This window comes from Triplophysa dalaica, chromosome 25 (assembly GCF_015846415.1).
Source record: "Triplophysa dalaica isolate WHDGS20190420 chromosome 25, ASM1584641v1, whole genome shotgun sequence".
Classification (NCBI taxonomy): domain Eukaryota; kingdom Metazoa; phylum Chordata; class Actinopteri; order Cypriniformes; family Nemacheilidae; genus Triplophysa; species Triplophysa dalaica.
In genome coordinates, this window is record NC_079566.1 from 2477501 (window position 1) to 2500062 (window position 22562).

Genomic DNA, 22562 nt, shown 5'->3' on the forward strand with positions numbered 1-22562 from the left:
GGTTTGTTATTAAATAAATCCAATCTGCAATGAATGGAATAAGAGGTTCAAGTGGTTCAATTATTCCATCCCAGCTACAACATGCATCTATTATTTAATAAAAAAGGTCAGTGGGAGGTGAAAAATATTTATAGCTGAGATGTTTTCTCAAGTAACATGCTCTTGGCTGGTATAGCATTGCTTTTATTTTTGGACCCTGCTTATAATGACACAAGTCATCGCCATAAAATAGCAGATCCATAACTTTTACAGGTTGAAGTTAGTCTTTTGCATTACAAGAGCATCTGAAACACAGTGATTCCTCTCTCACCTCTCCCAGGAACTCACTCTCCTCCTCTCGGACTCTGGCCTGGTCCCATAGCGTGATCTCCAGCATGCGTTCTCTGAACTCTCGTCTGTGCACCGGTGAGTACATGAACGTCTGGTTCCACTTGGGCTCGAGGGATTTCTTCACTGTTTTTGTTCGCCTCTTGCTCTTGTCACTGAGAAGAGTACATGAGCTCATAACTTAAAGCTGCCGATGCTCTAGCTACAGTATAGTACAGAACCAAGGTGAATTTAATGTAAACATCACCGCAAGTTACACGAACAAATAAAAGATGTGTTTTGCATGAACAAAATGAAATCCTCTTTTAAGAACCATTCATTTCTTTTATCGCATTGTGGATAGATTCTTTCTCAAATAATCATTAATGTTTTGTCCCCTAATGTTTTACTTTTGAGATGTTTTGTGCAGAATTTGTAAGAACAATTGGAGGGGTTGGGCTTAATAGTTTCAAATGCAAATAAAAAGGCTACAAATGCACCATAGACGAGGTTCACCCTGTTGAATATTTCTCTGGCATATATTTACCTTCGGTCGGGGAGAAAGTAGATTTTGACATAGGGGTTCCTAGGCCGCCCGTCTTCCTGTGAAGGCAGGTCTTTGGCTCCCAGGATTGTAACAATGAGTTGATGTCCAACTTTATCGTACCAAAGCTTCACCTAGAGGATAGACAGACTCTGTTAGGTGGTCTGCAGGGTGAGCTCACCCCAGAGGGTCTACGACAGACCTGCAGAAGCCCCTGGTGCGCTGGCGGGAGAATCGCATGCTTGGCAGAACGCTACAAGAGCAGATAAAGCAACAGCAGACACGAACTAAAACAAGATGGCTACTGTACCTCTCTCTATCTGAGCCGTAGATGATGCGCTTGCATCTAAACACAAACACTAGACAGTTCTAACCTCAGGAGATTTCTAAACATTGAATCATATTGAATTGTGAGGTAGATACAACTTAAGCCTCATGATTGTAAAAACAAAGATGTTACAATAATAAATTTAAAATAGTCTATTGGACAAAGCATTGTGTCAGAATGAAAAAATAAAGGCCATGCGGTAATTAGTATGATGAAATAGCAGGAAAACTGTCTGATGTTTGTCTATTTTTAAAGGGGTCATATGAGACGGTTAAAACGAATATTATCATTTATTTTAGATGTTACGCAATGTGCATACACGATTCAAGGTTAAAAAACGCTGTATTTTCCACATACCGAGCAAGTTTGTATCTCCTCTTTGCCCCGCCTCTCTGAAACGCGCAACTTTTTCACAAAGCTCATGGCTCTGAAAAGCGAGGTGTGCTATGATTGGCCGGTTAACCAGTGCGTAGTGATTGGTCAAATATTGCAATCTTCAATTGTACTGACAGGGATGCCCAACTTACTTGCGTACACATTTGGGCGGTCTTAGTTAAATCATACCCCCAACTGATGAAGATTTATGTGGGTGTGGTTACACAAGGCGTTTCAGGCAGATCTGGGTGAGCATTTGCTTTAAGATAGAATGTATCTATTGTTCTGACACTTAATTTGTGCAATTTTACGTGTCTAATACATGGATGGACAACTTATAACACACCAAAGACACAGAAAAACACGCCATATGACCCTTTTAAAAAAAGTAAAAATCAATTTTATCTAAGCTGTACCAAAAAGGAACAATGACAAAAGGAATGCCACATATTTCACAAAATAAAGTTAATTTGTAAGAAACTTAAGCGACAGTCAAGAAAAACACATGGAAATAAAAATATTGATCCTTATTACTGTTGTTTTTTGCTGATAACTGATGTTAATAGTGCTTGTATCTAACCATAACTCTCTAGAAACTATAAAAAATACATAAAAGTACTTCCAATAGATATACACTGTAATAGCACTACTGTTTAAACCAAACAAAGTATAAGCATAAGTTGTATTTATGTCAAAATATTCCTTTAATAGCAATATATAACAAATGTCTGTGATATTTGGCTATTTTATTGTTAGGCTAGATATGAGAGGATTTGAACAGATGTCTGTGTGCTGTGAGTCTCGGCTGTGGAACATTTCCTCCCTCATTGACTGGCCAAGGGATGTGGGCGTGTCCACCAGGAGTCTCGCCCAATTAGATGACTCAGTCTTAATTACAACTATCAACATTTCATGTTAATTTGACAGACACGTTCAAAGCCCAAATAAAACGATACCGCAAAAAGAAAACAAATGAACTAATCAGATCAGATATTGAAATCAAATAGCTTTGAAAGTCTCGTATTCTATCTGACACAAGCTTCATCTATGCTTAAAGTAACTATATCCCCCACAATCTGAAAAGGGGAAGGGCAACAACAAGACTATAAATAATTATTGATTTTTCTATAATTTATTCATTTCATTATTTCATTTGGCGTGTTCTGGTTCGCCATAACAAAACACTGATGCATTTAGCAATAGAAATTCTTCAAGCAGTTGCCCTTCCTTTGTAGAGCAAACACACGTCTATACTGTACCTTTAGAGAGTACTCGCTATTCTAAAAATAGTCCAGCACTAATGCATGCAGCAAAGCAACTGAAAGTGCTCAATACAGACTGGAGCAATCCAGATAGCTTTCATTGCAAAAACGGCAGAGGGGGGAAGGCTTCGGTGAAAACAAATTGTACCATTAAATGATCATAGAGACGTGACCAAGATCGGTTTGAGAAAATCATTTTAGACTGCAACAGGAAATCTAAACAACAACCATAGGGGTTTAATATTACATTGAAATGAGAAGATTATAGAAGAGTAATTCGTGAAAGCAAAATATGTTGTAGCTTGAGGATTTTTTGTTGTTGGTCAATTTAGTCTGCCTTGTACAGCTGGAAAGCTGTAATGGGTTTGTGGGTTGGTTCTCTTTATTATAAGTAGGGCTTTCTTATTATATGCAGCTTATTACATAGAAGATATAGAGCTATACAGCAAAACACCTCAATTGAATTTCGTCTGTTTTGAAAAGCTTTCCAGGGTTCTTCGCCATATAATGGACTTGAACGGGGGGCTGTTTGAGGAGGACCGAAACTTGCCAACTTAAAGTTGGATCTTAACCAACAACCCCCCATTCAAGTCCATTATATGGCGTAATTTCATAGTAAACCACTCCTTTAAATCATTGTCGTGGCAGCCAGGAGTATTGTTGGATATTTGCTAAAAGGTGTGTCAGAGCAGAGAAGACAGCAACAACCGGATTTACGTTTGAAGAATTGCGACGACAACTGGACACACCTTGTGAACTATAGGGACTATCCCGGGTAACCCAGGGTCCCTTCTTATAACAGCACAAAACAGCAGCAATACAACAGAACTTCAAAGTAACATCCTTAAACTAACAATCAACATAAACATAGACAAGTAAAACCAACCCACAAAACCAGCACAACATATACAACATTACTAATGTATCGGTACAATTTGTTTATTGATGTTTAAAGATATGTTTTGAGTTGGAAAATGCAATATTATCTTGAAAATGTACCAGCACAGAACATAATATTTGACGGAACTGATCCACACTGGGACCAAAGAGATTTTATAAAAGTCTTTAGTTCCGATAACGAACTAACCGATAACATTCTGACAAATGTAATATCCTTATAATTGATGACTGATATCATATATCAATACAAATATACTGTTCCATGTTACATGTAAGAAATGTTTTACAATTTAAAGAGACTTTATTCTATAATCGAGTTGAATTGCAAGTGAAACATGCTGTATTTAGAAAACATCCAAAATACATGTCTCTTTAAACTACTTAAAACAGAATTGTCATTCATGCGGCATATGTCAGGCTTAATGCTGTGTCAAATATGAGGCACAAGAACACGGATTGTGGATGCAGTTGTAACTGCGATGAAAAATAACTTTAGGCAAAAAGATGAAAACCAAAGAAGGGGACTTGGAATGTTGCCGATTTCCTGCAGCGCATTTTCCAAATTACGCAGAGAGAAAGTAATGGAGTGAGAGACTGCCAGAAATAAAGGAGAGAGAGAGAGAGAGAGAGAGAGAAGTCTGACGATGTTACCTGGACCCTAGGGACAAAAGGCGTGGTTCTTCTACTAAGGCATGGGCTCTGGATAAGCAAAATTAACAAAGAAAAAGCAATAAAACTAAACCAAACTGCACAGAGGCACACACATCAATACAACCCATGAGAGATGAGATTTAGCCTTATTAATTATTATCTATTAATGTGACTCTGATTACTCTGTTAGTTATGCTTTATGTTTAATGTTAAGAGCCAATGCAGATACAGTAGTGACATGTAGCCCTTAGAAATCTGTTGGGTTAGGAGCTACTTTTATATGTGACCTACAAGACCAGTCATAGCAATAGCCAACAATACATAGTATGGGTCAAAGTGATCGATTTTTCTTTTATGGTTTAAATCATTAGGATATTAAGCAAAGATCTCGTTCCATCAAGATATTTTGTAAATTTCCTTCTGTAAATACTGTAGATTGAAACTTAATTTTTGTGAGTGGGTAAAGCAAATTAACAAACGAAAATGGCCGGAAACACGACTGCTGCCGGCTCTTTCAGGAATAATCCACTCAAGTTTGGTATTTATGTAAAGCTTAGAATTTACGCTTTTGGGTTCATCTATTCTCCACAATGTCATTACAGCGGTATGCCTATAGAGAGTGTTAAAACAACCGGTTTCTTCTTAGCAATGGCGTGCTACAGCGTCTCTGCTGGACAACTTCAAAGGCGATTTTCTCAATATTTTTTTGTACCTTCAGATTCCAGATCCTATCTTAACATACCTTACATCAATGGAAAGCGTATTTATTCAGCTTTCAGGTGTTATTCATCTTTCAATTGACCCTTGTGACTGGTCTTGCTATCCTGGGTCACATGTTTGATGACTTTAAACATTTTCTAACGGTTTATCACATTGTATTGTGCATATGCAAGAATGTGACGTGAACGGAGTAAATAAAGGGAAAATCAAAAAATTGCTCTTGTGTGTTTTTTAAACCCCTGCTGATCTCCCTATATAGCAAAACATATTTTACACTACATTAAAAATACATTTATTTGTCTTTGATTGATAAATATATTGCTCAGGTTATGGTATAAATTATTTAAATGGATAGAAAGACAGGCCTATGCAGGCCATGCACTTAAATATAGTAGCTGCTTTCTGTTAGCTGCTTTAATAAAAAAAAAATGGATTCAATCAACAATTTGCAGTGAGCATATTGATAGTTAAATAGCAAAAATCACCATATAATGTATATGTCTGTGTGTGTCTGCGTTCTGTATTGTAACATTTTAGGATAAATCTCCCTCTTTTAAAACAATAATAATATTTACAACAGAGCAACCCAGAGACAACACCAAACAGAAAAACAGATATACTCCAAGGCAAAAACAGACAAAGGTTCATATCAATCAGCTTTTGGCTATCAATGTCGACTTGTCATTAACAAAACCTATTTACCCATAGTTCTCGCTAACCAATTGAAATAAAACAAAATCATTGTTCATGCCTTAAAATCAACATCAAATATTCACAATCTGTTTAATTTCATAACAGGACATGTGTTGATGGAAAGAGTATCATAAATAACATGTATGAGATTCGATTGTTGGAGTGTTGTGGACTTATTATTAGAGGGCCATTATACATGTTGATGAGGATATGAAGGAGATGAAGACAAAGACTTACATTATCATTATTTTAGCATAAAGAAAGAAAATAATGTGAATTTTGATTTCATGTTGAATTTAATAGATAGTCCACCAAATAAATGGTCTCATAATGGATTTAACAACATGCTATTCCAGATGTATATGACTTTGAATCTCATTGTTTTTTTGGGGAGATGCTATTGATGTATCGTCATACTCGAAAGTATATGTTATGGTCTCGAAGTAACTGTTTTCTCACACACATTATGAACTCCCTCCTTATAAAAAGATAAACTATAAATATACATCTGGGATGGTATGAGGGTGAGTTAATCATAAGAGAATTGTCATATTTGGATGAACTTTTCTTTTAGGCTCACGACACTTTAAGATTTGACCTGTGTGAAACTTACCTGGCACATGTCTAAGGCTCATAATATAAGGCTACCCCTAATGCAAACAGTGTCAAATATTCACCCCAACGTTTTAATCTGCAAGTTAGATCAAGGTTGGTCATTTTAATAAATACTATAATAAATGAATTCAGCGAAAGAACAATAGCCCTTCAAGGAATTCCTTTTACATAACAGTCTTATCCACCAGTGATGTGTCAGATCTGACCGGCTGCCAAGTTCACGTCAAGGTAACAAGCTTGAAAACTAATAATACATTTTCCGCTTGAGGGGTTCTTTCTCGCGTCCAGAGTGAACTGCAACCGAGAGCATCTAGGACTGTAGCATCTGTCTCGAATCAGTGGCCCCAAAGTACATGGTACCCTTGTTATCAAACTTAAGAGATTTAATTGAGCCTTCGTACCTACGATCACCGAGCAGCACTGAAACATCTTCCCAATCATATCTCTTAAATCCTCAACTGACCAGCCAGAGAATGCAAAAGAAGTCAAAAGATGCGCCGAAGGAGCATCAGAAGTTATTGTGGGTACTTACGGAGAGCTGTCCAGACAGATACTGAGGGCTGTCCCGGAGCATGCCGGGGCTCATTGGGGACGTGACAGAAATAGAAGGGCCTATTTTTTGGGATTCAAAGGAACTTGAACCTAGAATACGAGAAAGAAAGCACAAACTGTGGAATCGCTTTCGGCTAGGCAATTTATTGCAAGTTTTTTGGCTCGGCTTATGTGTGAAAATGACAAAACTTACTTGATTCAAGTTGTCCATGTGTGCTCTCTGGTATTCTAGGGATGTCTCTACAAAAATATTTAGTAAGACATCAGCATGATTTGTTGGATACATTTCTTTTATCAATGCACGCAGATACAGTATATACAGACAGACGATTTTTCGTTTAATCACACTTCCCTGTCTGCACTGTTGAAAATGTGCACCAAAATATCTGTTGTGTTCACTATGATGGTGTATTGAATATAATCATCTATATCATCTATCCATGGGCTTAAGACATCCTTGAGTTGTCTTGAAAATGCATTTTTAAGATAACAAAATACACAAATTTTAGGCACGTCAAGATGTCCTCCTCAAGCAGAAGTTTATAAAAAAATGCATTTGGTGAATAGATGTTGTGAGTCTGGATTTCTATGTTCAGCTCCCACAGGTCATTCTTCTTTATAAACCGACATTGTCAGGCAAAATGAGCTTTGTGTCCCTGAAGTGACGTGACGAGTATTGTGCAGAATAATGGTCCATCACCCGCTTCAACTCACCCGATGGGCCGCGAGACAACCAGCTCCACCTGTGGCTCGGGCTTGGATTCTAGAATGATATTGTAAACTTCCTTAAATGTGGCTCCCTGCAAGACCCTCCCGTTCCACTCCAGGACCTGATCACCTGAGGGGGAAACAACACAAGTTTGAATGCTTGAATGCTTCTTTTTTTAATGCTTCTACTGAACCTCTTATGTGATTTCATTTAAGTTGCGCTAGACAGTTTAACACTGTATTTTCATTCACATTTGAGTTTCAATCAATAAGCTGCCAAAATAACCTAGAAATTTATTAATCGACAGTCTTATTTTTTTACAACAACATTTAATCTTCTCGGAATTATAATGTTCTATCTAACTTTTTTGTCAAAATTGAGTTATTCAATATATCTTAGTCTGTGATAACTTATTTACATTATGTGATGCTTTTTCTTTATATTGTGTATATTTTGTGAATTTTTTGAAAACAAAAGTCAAATGGAAAACCAAAACTCAATACCTCAAAATTGCTTAGAATGCAGATTGAACCTTATAATTCCGATGCAACGTTTTGTCAACAACGTCATTATTTCTTTAAGTTTAATTATAAGCAACTCTAAAGCATCCTAATAAACAAAGATGATTGCAAATGACAGTGTACAAATACTTATGAATGAGCCAATTCACTAAAATGTAAAGAAAAGTTACAAATTGCTACGTGTGGATGTGCTCACCTGGTCGGAGATGCCCGACAGTATCTGCTAGACTTCCTTTCTTCACTTTTGTGATGTAAGCACAAAGTCTCCCAGACTCTGTCATCTTCCCCCCCACGACCTGCAATCCAATAGACGGCACTGATATTTACTTTTTCAACATGCTTTATGAGAAATGCACTTAAAATATGCCTGCAGTTCAACTTTATGACCACACTTTATTGCTCTCAGGCAGATGATATTGCATCAGAGAATATGCATGTAAAGAAGGTGTGTTTGTGTGTTAAAACAATGACAATCAATACCAGCCCACTTATTGCCCTCAGCTGAACCGTGACTGATGCTGAATGACACACAGTTTGCACGTAAACGCTGTGTGCTTAAGAGACACTACGGCTTTAATTGATATGTACTGGACCCAGAACATGTAGGCTTTTAAAAAAAAACTGCATCTCAAACCAAATGATGTTATGATGACAACATTCTGTTATAACACACAGTAGAGGCATTAGCATGACTTTGTGAATTTTGGAGAATTCTGGGTCTATCGTTGAACACTTCTTACCTTGAGGCCCAGCAGCGTGCCTGTGTCCCTGGGCACTGTGCCATCTTTCATCCGCTTGTTTAGCACTACCCGCCCTATTAGGCGCTCTCCATCTTTGGACGGTTGCCATGTCACCGGGTGCTACAGGGTCAAAGTGACAATACACCTCTGGATTTAATACAAGCATCTAAACTGCACATTACACACACACAGTTGCAAAGGTTAAAAAAAATACAGGCAGAAGAGGCAGAACTCTTGTTTACTTCAAGACACATGACACAAACCACTCCACACAATTATGATAAATAGTGCTCTACATTTAGTGGCTTCCAAAGCACAAATAGAACAATAGGAACAATGTCATTGGATTTTCTTCAAGCGGATAAATTATAAAAATTGACAGCCAATCGAAATCCAAATTTTGCATTTAAAATTGAAAACTGTAGCACGCAAGATATATTTATCATTACATTTATAGTTTTGGTGTGAACTGGCCTTGACAGAGAAAAAGGAAGACACAATATCAGCCAAATAAACATATCTCAGAGTTAGAGTAAATTTGTACATTTTTAAGTACGAAGGCAAACTTGTATTTCAAATTACCAAATGATAAATGCTCATGTCTCATTATTTTGTTAATTTAACAATATGTCACAAGTGGTTAATATGTCATTCTGAGCTGAATCCATGCTGTAATATGTAGATTGTAGTTACCCATAACCCCAAAAATATACCTTTATTTAAAGAAAGGTCTGATATTTAAGTCAGTGATTGCTGTGATTCTTATTTCACTGTGTTTTACTTTAGTTATTAAATCACATTTATATTTCATTCAGTTTGTGTTGGCGACGTCACTGATGTAAAACCTGCCAGCGAAAGAGGAATATATTACTGCTAAAAATAATCCACATTTTTGAGTTTTCCTCACCCATAGATAATGTATGGCTCATAGTATGATTTCTTAAGAATAAAGCACTTTCATTGTATTTTACTTCCTTTTTGCCATTGTCGGACAGCCACTCTGGACTGCCTGCAATTTATCTTCTTTTGTGCACCACGGAAGATAGAAAATCCCGTGGGTTTAATTTAACATAAAGGGTGAGTATCACGTTTTCATTTCCTGCTTTTTCATTTTTGGGTGAACTGGCAAAACAATTGCATTCTCTCAATTTAAATTGACTTTCAATCCCTTTTTGTAATTTTTGTAAATTTTAATTGTGGGAGTCGGTTTGTGAATTAAACAAGAGGAGACACAAAACACCGGACGGGGTGAGAGATTTCAAGCACAGCTTTCGGTGGACAACAGTGAGCAAGGTCAGTGGATCTCAGCGGGTGGTCTGCAAAACAAAAACGGGCCGCAAGTGCGCTATGACGTCGCAATGGCACATGCGATAATAAAATGCAACCTACGTCAAATTCATTCTCGCAATTATTCATCTGTCACTTTGTAGAAGCTATCAAATCAGCCAGATTGTGTTACATCTAATCAAAGCAAAAAAAGTAAAACAAAACTTTAAATATTGTGATTACTTGCACTCAGGATAAACATGTAACAGTTAGAAACTAACAATAACAAATGAATACATGTTCGATTTTTGTTTGTTCAGCTTTCGTATAGACAAATTTGGTAGTGTATTAAGATGTGGGCTCTTAAGCAGAACAAGGACCACTGAGCTTGACTAAAGCATTCATAAGCAAATGAAAGGACCCTTGCATCCTCAAGCAGTATGGATGAACAGACCAACACTAGTGAATGGACAGGGCAGGAAAGGACAGCATGAAGAATGACACAGTGAAAAGGGGAAAAGAAAAACAACTGCTTAGTGTAAGACTGATTCTCACACTAGTCTATCTCTGTGTTAATATAGGCTGAGGCTTTAGGACTGCGTGGAAAAATCATGTCAGGAAATCCCAGAGGGGGAAAAGTGTGGAAAGGTGACGTGACCAAGTGAGGAAAACAGCTTTGCAATCAAAATGGAGCGTTTGGCCGAATCAAGAAGCATGCAGGACATGTAGCAAACAGTGCCAGGAAGTTATTCATTCGCTATTTTTTGCGTGTTAGAACGTTTGCAGCCGCAGATAGTGGAGCAGAGCCGACAAGAGGGTTCTCGTCCCCTTTGAGAGGCTCGATTAGAGTAGAAAACCCTCGAGGGCCAGAAACAAACAGTGAGCGCTTTGAGCAGGTCAGTAGTGAGGTCGCAGGAAGCGAGAAACAGGCGGCGAGGAGTCGTCTCTGTACCTTGTCGCTATGGCTATGCTCCTCGTTTAGAGTGGTGCTACTGCACGTGTCAACCCCTGAATCTTTCACCTGGGGCTCGCACCACTCCGCGTCCTCCTCGTGGGAACCGTCCCAAAACCGCACCCCTGTCTTTTGCCTCTCGGACGGGGCATAATTGGCGTCCAAAAAATAAGTCTGCTCATTTGTTTTTCTTTTTCCCCTTTGAATGTCGCCTACAAGTTATGGATGATATAAAGGAGGAGAAAAACACATGCAGAGGTGGATTAAACGAGGGAAATGGGAGAGTCCCGAGCCTCACCATAGACAATGAGGAGGCCTCGCCGTGCCATGACGCATGGTCCCACCAGTGACCATCCATATCTCCTGAGGACAGCACACATGATCGGCATTCATTGACACACAAAAACTGTACATATTCACTCTTATACACTATTGCATCGCACTGTATCATGTAAATATCGCTCACAAAATATTTAAAGGGGACAGGTTTTACAGCAGAAAAACAGCAAAAACACATTTCAAGTAACAATTTACTAGCAATTTAAATGCAATACGAATCGACAATGCACTTTCATTTGTATGTAATTGTCACAATGTTTTATATAAATCATCAACATTCACATTAAACTCTTTTACTGACACATAAAAAGATAGATGAAATATAATTTAAGCCAACAAGCAAATGACTGACCTACTCATGATCAGTGTCTATACCTCAAATCATGGTGCTTGATGAAGGGACAGTTCACTCAAAAAGAAATATTAATTTACTCTCCCTCGAGTGGTTTCAAATCTGTATCAATTTCTTTGTTTTGATGAACACAGAGAAAGATATTTGGAAGAATGCTTGTAACCAAACAGTTCTTGGTTTTCATCGACTAGCACAGTAGGAAAAAAGTGCCCCAAAACTATTTGCCGTCCTACACTTTAAAATATCTTCTTTTGTGTTCAAGGGAACAACTAAATGTATAAAGCCCTTTTTTCTACTATGGTAGTCGATGGTGGCCCCGAACTGTTTGGTTACAAGCATTCTTCCAAATATCTTTCTCTTTGTTCATCAGAAAAATCGATATAGATTTGGAACCACTTAAGGGCTGAGTAAATGAAGACAGAATTTTCATTTTTGGCCAAACTGTTTCTTTAAGGTGAGACTTGTTGTTACTTTTTTATTAATATTTGATTTCGAAACAGGTGATAAAAATAATATAGATTTCAATTAAAGACACAGAATATGTTACAAATAGGTTATTAGCCACAACATACAGTACCAGCATTGTGTTGGCAGGTTTTGCATTAAATTATAGTTTACTATTTTACATAATATCAATGCATGTTGTATAAAATAGCATTAAGTACAGCCTAACTGATCTGATCTTTTTTGTAATTGTGTATTTTTAACATATTGCAACTTTCATAAAAAAAATTCTTACATCCTTTCAAAATCACAGGCAATGCAGTGGTGGGCTCAAGAAAAAAACTAAAGTAAACATCATTGGAAAGAGACTACAATATTAAAGGTAATTAACATAACAACCACACATGCTGAATAGGGATGTGTCTGCTTTTATCATGCATGTCATTTGGTAAGAAATAAATTCACACATTAATTAATAAAAACAATTAACTTAAGTAAGCTGTATTTTTATATATAACCTGCAGGGATTTCTTTATATCTCACATATATAGGTCAATCTCACAAAACCACTGAAACATGACAGAAAATATTTAGTTATGAATTATTTAAATCTGTAACACAAAAAATGATCATAATAAACATAATTGTTTTTTTTACATAAAAAGTTCATTATTTTTGTATTTTGTTGATTTAAATTATTTTTAATGAAATTATTGTTACTGTAACATAAACCGATTGCGTTCTATGTTGTTATTTAAACATAATAAAAAAAGCTAAACATGCTTTGGGATTGACAGTTTTTAAATGGTTACGGTAATGACATTTTTAAGGCTTTTTTTATTTAAATTGTGTTAAACTGTCAGTAAAAATAATTATTTGAAACATGTCATACTTTGTTTTAATGAATGAAATGGCAATTTGTTGATACGTCTGTTTTTAATAAAATCATGTTTGACGTCTTGAAACCAAGATTTTGTGAGAATCACCCAATTGTAGTTTTTCAATCGCGTCTGCAAGAAATGTTATGCCACTGCCCCTCAGCCAGTCACATGAGTTAAAAGATAGGATTTCAGTACAGTAACATTCTACAAACACTGGCACGCCTTCTTACCAGCACACAACCAATCACTGGCTAGATTTAGTTTTGTCCACCACCTTTAAATCACAAAATTCATAAGTCATGTGCAAAAGGGGTGGAGTATACTGTGACTGTCATCAAGTATTAAAAATAGCAATTGTTAACAGCCAATTCAGTGTAATCTTACAAAGGTTCAATAATAAATTGGAGAAAGACATACAGTAGTAGCTTACTGTTCAGCATATAAATATCGCAAAAGTCTGATCTCCAATATTCAATTACCCAATCCTTAATTTGTCTGCTACCATGTGACACCTCGGAAATATTGCAAAAGTATTCTTACTTCAGTAGACATTACTTCCGTCTTAACATGCACCATCCCTCACAGACCAGAAGCATTCAGCATTTTCCCACCATGCACAGACCGTCCCAAGTGTCTTCCAGAAAAAATATCTTTGTTGTGTAAAGTCCTAAAATATTGTTGATAATCCGTCTTTACAGCACCACCCTTTCCACACCTTGATAAATTAATTGTCTGCAAAGCCGATTTACTTGACCCTGTCCACAGAGATCTTTACCCAAACTTAGCTGCAGTTCTTTCATTCGCACTTGGGTCACTTAAAATTTCTTGCCTCAGCCCCTCATGAAAGATGTCAACCCAACTGCCTGCCCTTCTTCAGCCCCTCTCCATGTATATTCCTCCTTCCCCCTCTCTCTCTCCTTGCACTGAGATGGAGTTCATGCCTTACAATAATGAGCTTACCGTTATTCTTGTAAGCCAGCTCAAACACCCTGCCCTACATAGTCCCCGCATCACAACAGACTGTTCCCCTGAGTTTGCCGGGCTGATCCCTGACACTGAGAACTCCCACAGCTTGCCCACGGGTCCCTGGTTGCTGGCATAAATCACTTTCACCGAGGCCACACTCTTTCACCATTACCTATTCTGACCCTGTAGATAACAATTTTACTCAAAAGTGAAAGCTCAAAATGATCGTACAATAACTTTCAATTCTGTTAAGAAAAACAGTCCAAAGCACACTGCAGTTATCACAGTTGGTGCAACAAAATATCCACTTACCACCATTTTCCCTGACTTCACACAGCGTAGCGTCTTGTTGTGCGCCTTTACCAGGATGCTACATTGACCAAATCCCTTTCTCATTTTCATGTGGGGGGAGGGGGAATCAAGTACTTTAAACCAATCAGATTTGGTTGTCAGTGACAGACTGATAAGTATCCATTGGAAGCATTGGGACTTGTCATCAAAGATCAACCACCTTCCTGTCTACATCAAGACGTGTACTGCTTTATTAGGGAAGATAGAGCAAATGTATGTCGGTTCTATTCCTAGCAGTAGAATGTGGCAAATCTAAAAATATTTCTGACAGACTTTGTCCACAGTTCTTCTGCCGCATTCCTGCGTCTTGAATGTATTAACCAGCTGTGGTGGAAAAGGAGTCATGACACATGAACTGCTGGAATTTCACTTTCCGCCTCAGGAGTGACCCCTTTACCAGCGCCCTCCTTTGTCTAGGTGCTGGGACTCCCTGGCTTCATTGAGAATAGACAGATCCTTGAGAGGTCTCCAGCCACTGCTCCTGTGCAAAGAGGCTTAACCAATTGAGCTAATTATGACCCTGACAACATCATAGCTCTCGGGAGGGGCCAGAAACACCCCACATATCTCACATGATAGAAAAAGAAAAGAGCAGGTTGATGGAAGGGTTGGTGAGGGATCTATACAACCTGCCTCATCTAAGGCCTTGAACAGAGAAGGCAATATAGAGGCAAACTTTACAACTGCATCCTTAAAAACAGTTATAGCAAAACTTCTTCTATACTAGCTCAATGCAATCAGATATCAAGGGAGATACTGTACAGCCGGTGATTTGCTTCAATAGCTATGGACTGATCTCAAATCAGGTGGTCAGAAAGAGAAAGAAGCAGAGAAATCAAGCCCCTTTTTAAGAGAACTTGAAAACATAAACACTTCAGATGCCTTGTAGCAAAAGCTGTAGAAATATATTACAGGAACAAACTGGTTGTCAATGGTGAGTGGCAATATGCATACCCTTATTGTCAAGCTCTACACTGCTTTCCATTCAAGCATCTACAGCCCAAGCCTGAAAAATAAAACACCCTGCATGGGTTAAAACTCAAAGGACGCAACACACCCCAATACAATCATTTCGAGTATTTTTGGAGCAAGTACAGTTTCAAACTTAAATTAAAGGTCAGATGAAACAAACTGCATGATAATTGGTCTCACCAACACAATTTGACAAAACCACTGCCATCATTAAATTGAGAGCCAGCGGCCTTTACCTTTCTCACTGATGGACTCACTTTCCAGCTCCACATCATCACAGCTGGTGTACTCTGGTGTGGTGGCCAGCTCTTCTTCTGAGCTACTGAAGCTGTCCATGGTCCTGAGCTTTCCCATGCGTCTGCTGCGGTGGGGTCTGGGTGGAGGAGGCCGAACCGACTCCGATTGGTCCGAGCTTAGCGAGTCGTTTCGCAGCATGCTATCCATTTTATCCCGTTTGTTCCTAAGCATGGCTGAGCTAGGGTCCAAGTGGTGCAGCTGGGGCATGGGCTTTCTCGCGGGGTCCACCAGGGCTCGCCGGCTGTCTCCCAGCACGGGGCTGCGGTGGGGTGTCGGTGGGCTGTGATTGGACGTGCGCAGGCCTGGTGAAGTCCTGTCCACAGAGTACGAACGCTGACTCGGGCCTCCCGAAAGAGGAAGGCGAGACTGACGGACCACGGGGCCATGGAGATGGTCATCAAGTTCTGTGTAGGCAAGCGAGACGTCGCTATGCCGGCGCTCGTGCCGAGCCCGTGACACCTGGGCATGGATGCGCATCTGCTCCTCGTAGGGTTGGGGTTTGACTGGGTAGCGTGCCAGGTTGGGATCGCTGCGGTATCGAGCCCGGTACTCCTCCTCACGACGCCTCTGGATTTCATAGTCATCTAACTGGCCGTCCAAACGCTGGTCCTGCGAGTGCCAGCGTCCTCGAGTGTCTTGGTAACCTCCCACCTCGTCGTACATCCTTGAACTCCTTGGTGATCGGCCAGGGTCCCGTCCGTAGTCGGACGGTGAGCGGGGCATGCCACCTTCAGCCGGGGCATACTGCAATCCTCCTTCCCCCTCCCTTAGGTTATATGGCGCGTGTGGATCCCTGGATGCTGATGGGCTTCTTTTCCTGAAAATGCAAAAGAAGAATGATGTCATTGTGACTTGTCAAAGCAAAACAAACAACTGCAATCAATCACAAATAAGCTTCTTATGGCATCTCATTTTTTTTAAGCTATTCATACATAGATTCTTAAAAAATGACAATTTGTACCGAATATATCAATATCAAGTAGTGACAATATTGAATATTGTACCCGGATGAGCGGTGTGTATTCAGTTTTATTGGGGGAAAACAAACCTCGGATTGTCAATAAAGAATCTCTAAACTATTTGAAACTGGAAATGACCCACACTTAGTGAAACCTTAAAATGGGAAATTTAAATAGATTTATTCAAAAACTGTTTGGTTGATGGCTAAAGCACAACGATGTTACAATGGAAAATAACTTAAAAGCACTACAGAGAAAATATATTATTTAAAAAAGTAAACTTGTTGACTGTCGGAAGGATGGACAGGTTGACCATCCTGACTTGTCACTAACTCCTACATAGCACTAGTCCCTTAAGCTGACACAGACTAAACTGCTCTAGTCACCTTAACATCCATGGCAATCATTTCCAGCCCACTCATCTTCAGGGTCTAACTGTCAACAAGTATCACTGTTGATTTGCCCCTGGAACTTTTTTATTTTGCAGAGCCCACAGGCACTGTGAAGCTCTGTAAGAATGAGCTGCAGACAGGGTTTGATTGTCTATCCTCAACAAAAGACCTTCATGCCATGGCTATTAACCTGTAGCGGTTAACCTGTAAGGGCAGAGTGTTTCGCTTTGTACGGATTTATGATGTAAAGCGTGTCTCACTGAGTTACAAAGACACCCCATGTTAAAGGGGTAACAAGCTATTTCATGCATTCGGACTTCTTTACAATGTTAAACGTGCTGGCTTCTCAAGCTTTACAATGTCAACTGATACAAGTTGAACGTACTGTATGAAGTAGTATTTCTTTCCTCGATTCACTCTGCCAGGGTTCGTACAGGTTTTGGAACGTGTTTTTCGAACATGGATTCCCGTTTCGTAACAAGGGTTCTTAGTCCCTTATTGGACAAGTCGCCCAGAAAAGTACGACCATGCAGAAACTGCGTGTGTTGCCTCATCTTTAATTAATTCAACATGCAGTGCAGACCAGCCTTAATCACCCATGTTGGTGCTTCTCCTGTGCATCTCAGTATGTAACCTGCCCCACTGTTCATCCCTTGAACAAAATCCTAGAGTCTTTCAACATAACAAAACGTTGTTTTAAATCTTATTGTTAAGTTAAATAAGTCTATGGCCAAGTGTGATATGATAAAACATTGTGAGACGCAATGGAGTTCTTCTGCTTTCTTAGCACTTTATTTAGGAAATAACAGCACAGACTACGGTAACATTTACAATAATGTAATGAAATGTGAAAGATTTCCCTTGAGTTTCGAAAAGTTGCCAAAAGACCCCCATTCACACAGATTACACAAAAACTATGAAACATCAACAGAACACAACATTTTCAAAAACTTGCATTCTGTTTCCATACCTCCAACACGCTTTTGTTGTGTAGCCAAAGCACATTAAGAGTGTTCTGTTTCCCCAAATTCAAAATCACACAGTCCTTTAATCCAGTAACAGATATTCATCAAATAGGCAAAGAATCAATAATCGTTCATTGCACTTGACATACTTTAACAACACAACCAAACCCAATACAGTGCACAACTCCATTTCCTGTAGCTCAGTGGTAAGAGCATTGTGTTAACAAAGCAAGGTGATATCTATGTATAAATGAATAGGACAATAAAATGTAAGTCGCTTTGGATAAAAGCGTCTGCCAAATGTGTAAATGTATATGACTTAAAACTGCTTGCAGTAGACTAATTCTACAGTAATTGCTTTAAGATTAATTGTACTCAAATTTGTTTTTAAAATGTGGTGGATTTTATTCCTGTATGGGGGGTGAGAGAGGTACGCACAGGTAGACCAAAGAGTCCACCACAGACTGTCAGCATGCAAAGGACTCGCCCAGAAGTTGTCTTATCCACTAGATGGTTAACAGACACCAACGACCGATCAGCCTGAAGGTCTTTAGATTTGAACCAGTAAACTAACCGCCTCGCAATCACCACCAGCCATCACCTTAATGGCAACGCACCAAAAACGTACTTAAAAACACCTCAACAAGATGGCAGTTTTACACAGAAAGTATTCAATTAACACTGTGATCTGCTGTGATGCGATCTAGACAACATCCATTGTGACATCAAACTAGTGCAGTTTAATACATGAACGAATGATGTTGTTCCTTGACTTGTGCTGTCTCATCTCTGTTATTCTGCACCACTGCCTATGAGCTCAAACTAAGCTGTCCGACAGACAGGTACGGGAGTTTTATAGGAGCATATTTTAAGACCTCTGATTCTGCCGAGTCTGCATTTTGTGTGTACCATTTTATAACCGGACCTGAAACAAACTCTTAGGAAAGATAATTTCAACATTCAGGGACTTGCTACAAAATAACGGCCCATTTGAGCACAGCAAACACATTGGTGGTGGTTTAGACTGTGTAGACAACCTCATTCCGCATTTGCTTAACTCAGTTTTGCACTACATCTGTGGAGAGCCTGTAGATTTCTAATGCTTGCCCGTTGAAATAGTGCTGATGTTTGAACAACAGATCTGTCTCAGAACCCACAAACAGTCCCATAAATAAACTTGATGTCTTGTGTCTTTTCAAACGGCACCAGTCAGTAAGACCTTTATAGAAATAAAGGTCTTATATGTAGATATATGTGTATACCTAGTTTTGCTTTTCTAATGTTTTGTCACCTCATAAAAAACGTTTTTTATATTTCTAATCATATCATATTGTAACCAGAAGATAACAAGGTCCTGTGAGAATCAAAAGGTGCCATTTGAATGTTCAATATGGCTTTACTTAAAGAAAGAAATTTAGTGGCATCTAGCGGTAAGGGTAGCGAATTGCAACCAATGGCTCACTTCACCGCTCAGCCCTCCCTTTCAAAGCACTACGGTGGCTGACACAGGACTAAGATGTTGTCAGATTTTCACTTTTTTGCCGAAGGAGATAATGTATTTAAGAAATGCGCTCTGTAACATGTTTTTCAGTTTAGGGCTGCTGTAGAAAACAACATGACGCATTCCACGCAAGGGGACCAGCGATGTATGTAGATCAAAATAGCTCATTCTAAGCTAATAAAACCTTAACGCTTCTTTTTGTAAGGTCTTTATCCTCCTCTGAAGACATACTTCTGTATATTATATTGCATTTCTGTCAAAAGATCCTTCAAATATAAGTATATACACATTGGACCTTTAAGCAGGAAAAAAGCTGAAGGGCTGGACAAAAAAGCAAGACATCGCAGTGCAAATTCTACATCAGCGTCATGATATTGCTTGATGTAAACAGCCAAATCCGTCCTGCAAACAGGATTTGCTTTTATAAATCGGCAGCTCTGTGCGGATATTACTCAGTGTTATAATGACTCTTTTATGAACATCTGTACAGCTGTCACAACACTGTCAGCTAAGCAACATTCAGTGAGAAGACCTCGACAGTCTCACAAACACTTCACAGGCAAAAATATATTTATTTATTGAGGCCACGGTTGAGCGCGCTATGCATGCACGCACCTGTCAGTCAAGAGCTGCACATCTGGGCTGCGAGCGTGTGCACATCGACCACGTGGCTGCATCAAGCGTAAATCCCTCTTTAAACAGTGCACCACACTGCCGTAGAGCTTGAAGAGATCCAGTTAAGGGGAAACCAGGCCACCGCTACTGCTAGCCTAGCATCATTAGCCACGCTACTCTCCCCTCCCATACACGCTCTCAAACATGCAGAGGCATTAAAGTTACCTGCTGGCAGGCCACGTGGGAGCCAAGACTCCGATCTAATAGGGCGAACGGTGCCAAGAGGCCGAACGTGCAAGGAGCAAAGGCTTCTGGGAATGAAGAGTGGTGTTACCGTTTAATACTGTTATCACAGGCTGTATATAGCTGGAGGTCAAGCGCGACTTTACCCTGCAAGGAGGATTATGGTACTTAGCTGATTACTGGCTGACTGGCAGTTATTACCAATTGTAGGGCCTGGGAACTCCTTTTTTCCTGGGGATTACAAGACTAGATGTGGATATAATGACTCTAAGAACAAAAAACTGGATATCCCACTGAATCGAACCTCTTCAATATGATGTTACAGCATATATACCTGGTCGTCTCAGCATGTATGTGGATGCATGTGGGCTAGTTTTTATACGCTCCGGGCGACTGTGGGAACGCAAAAGTAGTGTGTGTGGGTGTGTGTCGTTCTATTCCACGAGCTCCCAAGAATATTGTCCAGTCGTGTCAGATTATCTTCGGCCCTGGAGTGCACATGGGTATACGTCCATGTGTGAAACATAGCGGGAACACAGCGCCACCTACTGTCAGTGAGGTAGAATGATTTTCAGATGGATTGTATAATTTATTTTAAATATTGAAATGATTTATCCTATTCCACTTTTTGAAGAGATAAATATCACTTTAACTGTTTGGAGATATGTCAACTGATAGAAACCAATCACATGAATCACAGGCAGAACGTTCAGTTTGTCAAACTGTGGCATATTAGCAGAAAGAGCTACACGATTTAAGGGTGCAAATCGGTGTATTTTTGTATCACCTCTTTGCCCCACCTCTCTGAAACTCAAGGCTCTGATAAGCGAGGTGTGCTATGATTGGCCAGTTAACCAGTGCGTAGTGATTGGTCGAATACTGCAAGCATGTGATGGAAATGTAACGTCTCTTACCATATTTGGAACATCAGGATCCAAACCCATTGTACTGACAGGTATGCCCACCTCACTTGCGTGCACATTTGGACGGTCTTAGTCATATCAGACCACCAACTGACGTGGATTTGTGGGGGTGTGGTTACACAAGGCGTTTCAGGCAGGTCTGGGTGAGCGTTCGCTTTTAAATAGAATGCATCTTCTGTTCCGACACTTTAATTTTTGCAATTTCACGTTCATAATACATGCATGGGCAGCTTATAACACACCAAAGACACAGAAAAACATGTATTTCAGCCATTTGACGCCTTTAATACAACACAACACCCTGGCAACCGCCCACAAGTTCAACTCACAACTAATTACATCCAGGTGGATGCTGCTCACTGGTGGTGGTTGAGGAGAGACCCCCCTCATGTAATTGTAAAGCGCTTTGCGTGTACAGCAATACACAATAAAGCGCTACATACATGCCTCATTCCTTCATAGATGTAGATGTTTCATCGCCCAACTCTACCTCTAAAAGGCCTACATTGATTCCAGTGGTGCACCGGTGTAATGATCACAGTCTCTCACCGTGTGGGTGGAATCTGATCAACCTGCTGCCATGTAAACAGCTCTGTCTGCCTTATTAGCTTCTCAAACACACACACACATTGTAAGTAGGCCATACCCCAACAGAGCTGGGAACACTTTATTTAAGAGCGCACAGACATTTTAGAAAGGAGAATCCTCAACGGCAGTGATGTAAATAGACAATTTACCAATATGACGTTCAATATTCCCACTTGAATTTGAGATTTTTTGCACAGCAAGTATCCATTAACAGAAATGTGAACCATCACTGCTTCACTTTGTAATATTTGGCCTCTAAATATGGCTCAGCCTCTCGTTCAGTAAAACTTTATGAGATTTTATGAGACAACTAACAGCACCCACCTACCCTCGATGGGCTACATGATTTATGACATTGTTCATTGGCCGCAGCTCAAACGGGACAAGTTACACACCCGTGTTTAATATCGAGGGCGAAGGGTCTTTTCGAATCTCTCACCCTAAGTATGAGCGATAATAATAGTGATGCTTGCCTAAGCAAAAACCATTTATAATATTTCCCTCTTAAACTACACGCTGGCTCCACCGTAGCGCTATAATAAGCTTCACCATTAGTTAGATTGCAGAACATTGAAGAACTGTCATTTCAAACCAGCCAAAAAAATGCTACGTCTGTTCGAGACCAATATCCGGAGACAAT

General features: G+C 39.5%; 1 protein-coding gene across 3 annotated transcripts in view; it reads right to left on the reverse strand.

Moving 5' to 3' along the window:
* The window catches only part of rims2b (regulating synaptic membrane exocytosis 2b), an 86679-nt gene that overhangs the window by 33571 nt on the left and 30546 nt on the right, over positions 1 to 22562 (reverse strand). For all 3 annotated transcript variants that reach the window (XM_056741660.1, XM_056741659.1, XM_056741661.1), the window contains 10 exons: positions 15676 to 16553; positions 11135 to 11346; positions 8917 to 9036; positions 8373 to 8472; positions 7661 to 7784; positions 7140 to 7186; positions 6927 to 7036; positions 4367 to 4414; positions 854 to 984; positions 311 to 482 (listed from right to left, as the gene is read on the reverse strand). In XM_056741660.1, the coding sequence (XP_056597638.1) occupies positions 311 to 482; positions 854 to 984; positions 4367 to 4414; positions 6927 to 7036; positions 7140 to 7186; positions 7661 to 7784; positions 8373 to 8472; positions 8917 to 9036; positions 11135 to 11346; positions 15676 to 16553 (1942 nt within the window). The remainder of the gene's footprint in view (positions 1 to 310; positions 483 to 853; positions 985 to 4366; positions 4415 to 6926; positions 7037 to 7139; positions 7187 to 7660; positions 7785 to 8372; positions 8473 to 8916; positions 9037 to 11134; positions 11347 to 15675; positions 16554 to 22562) is intronic.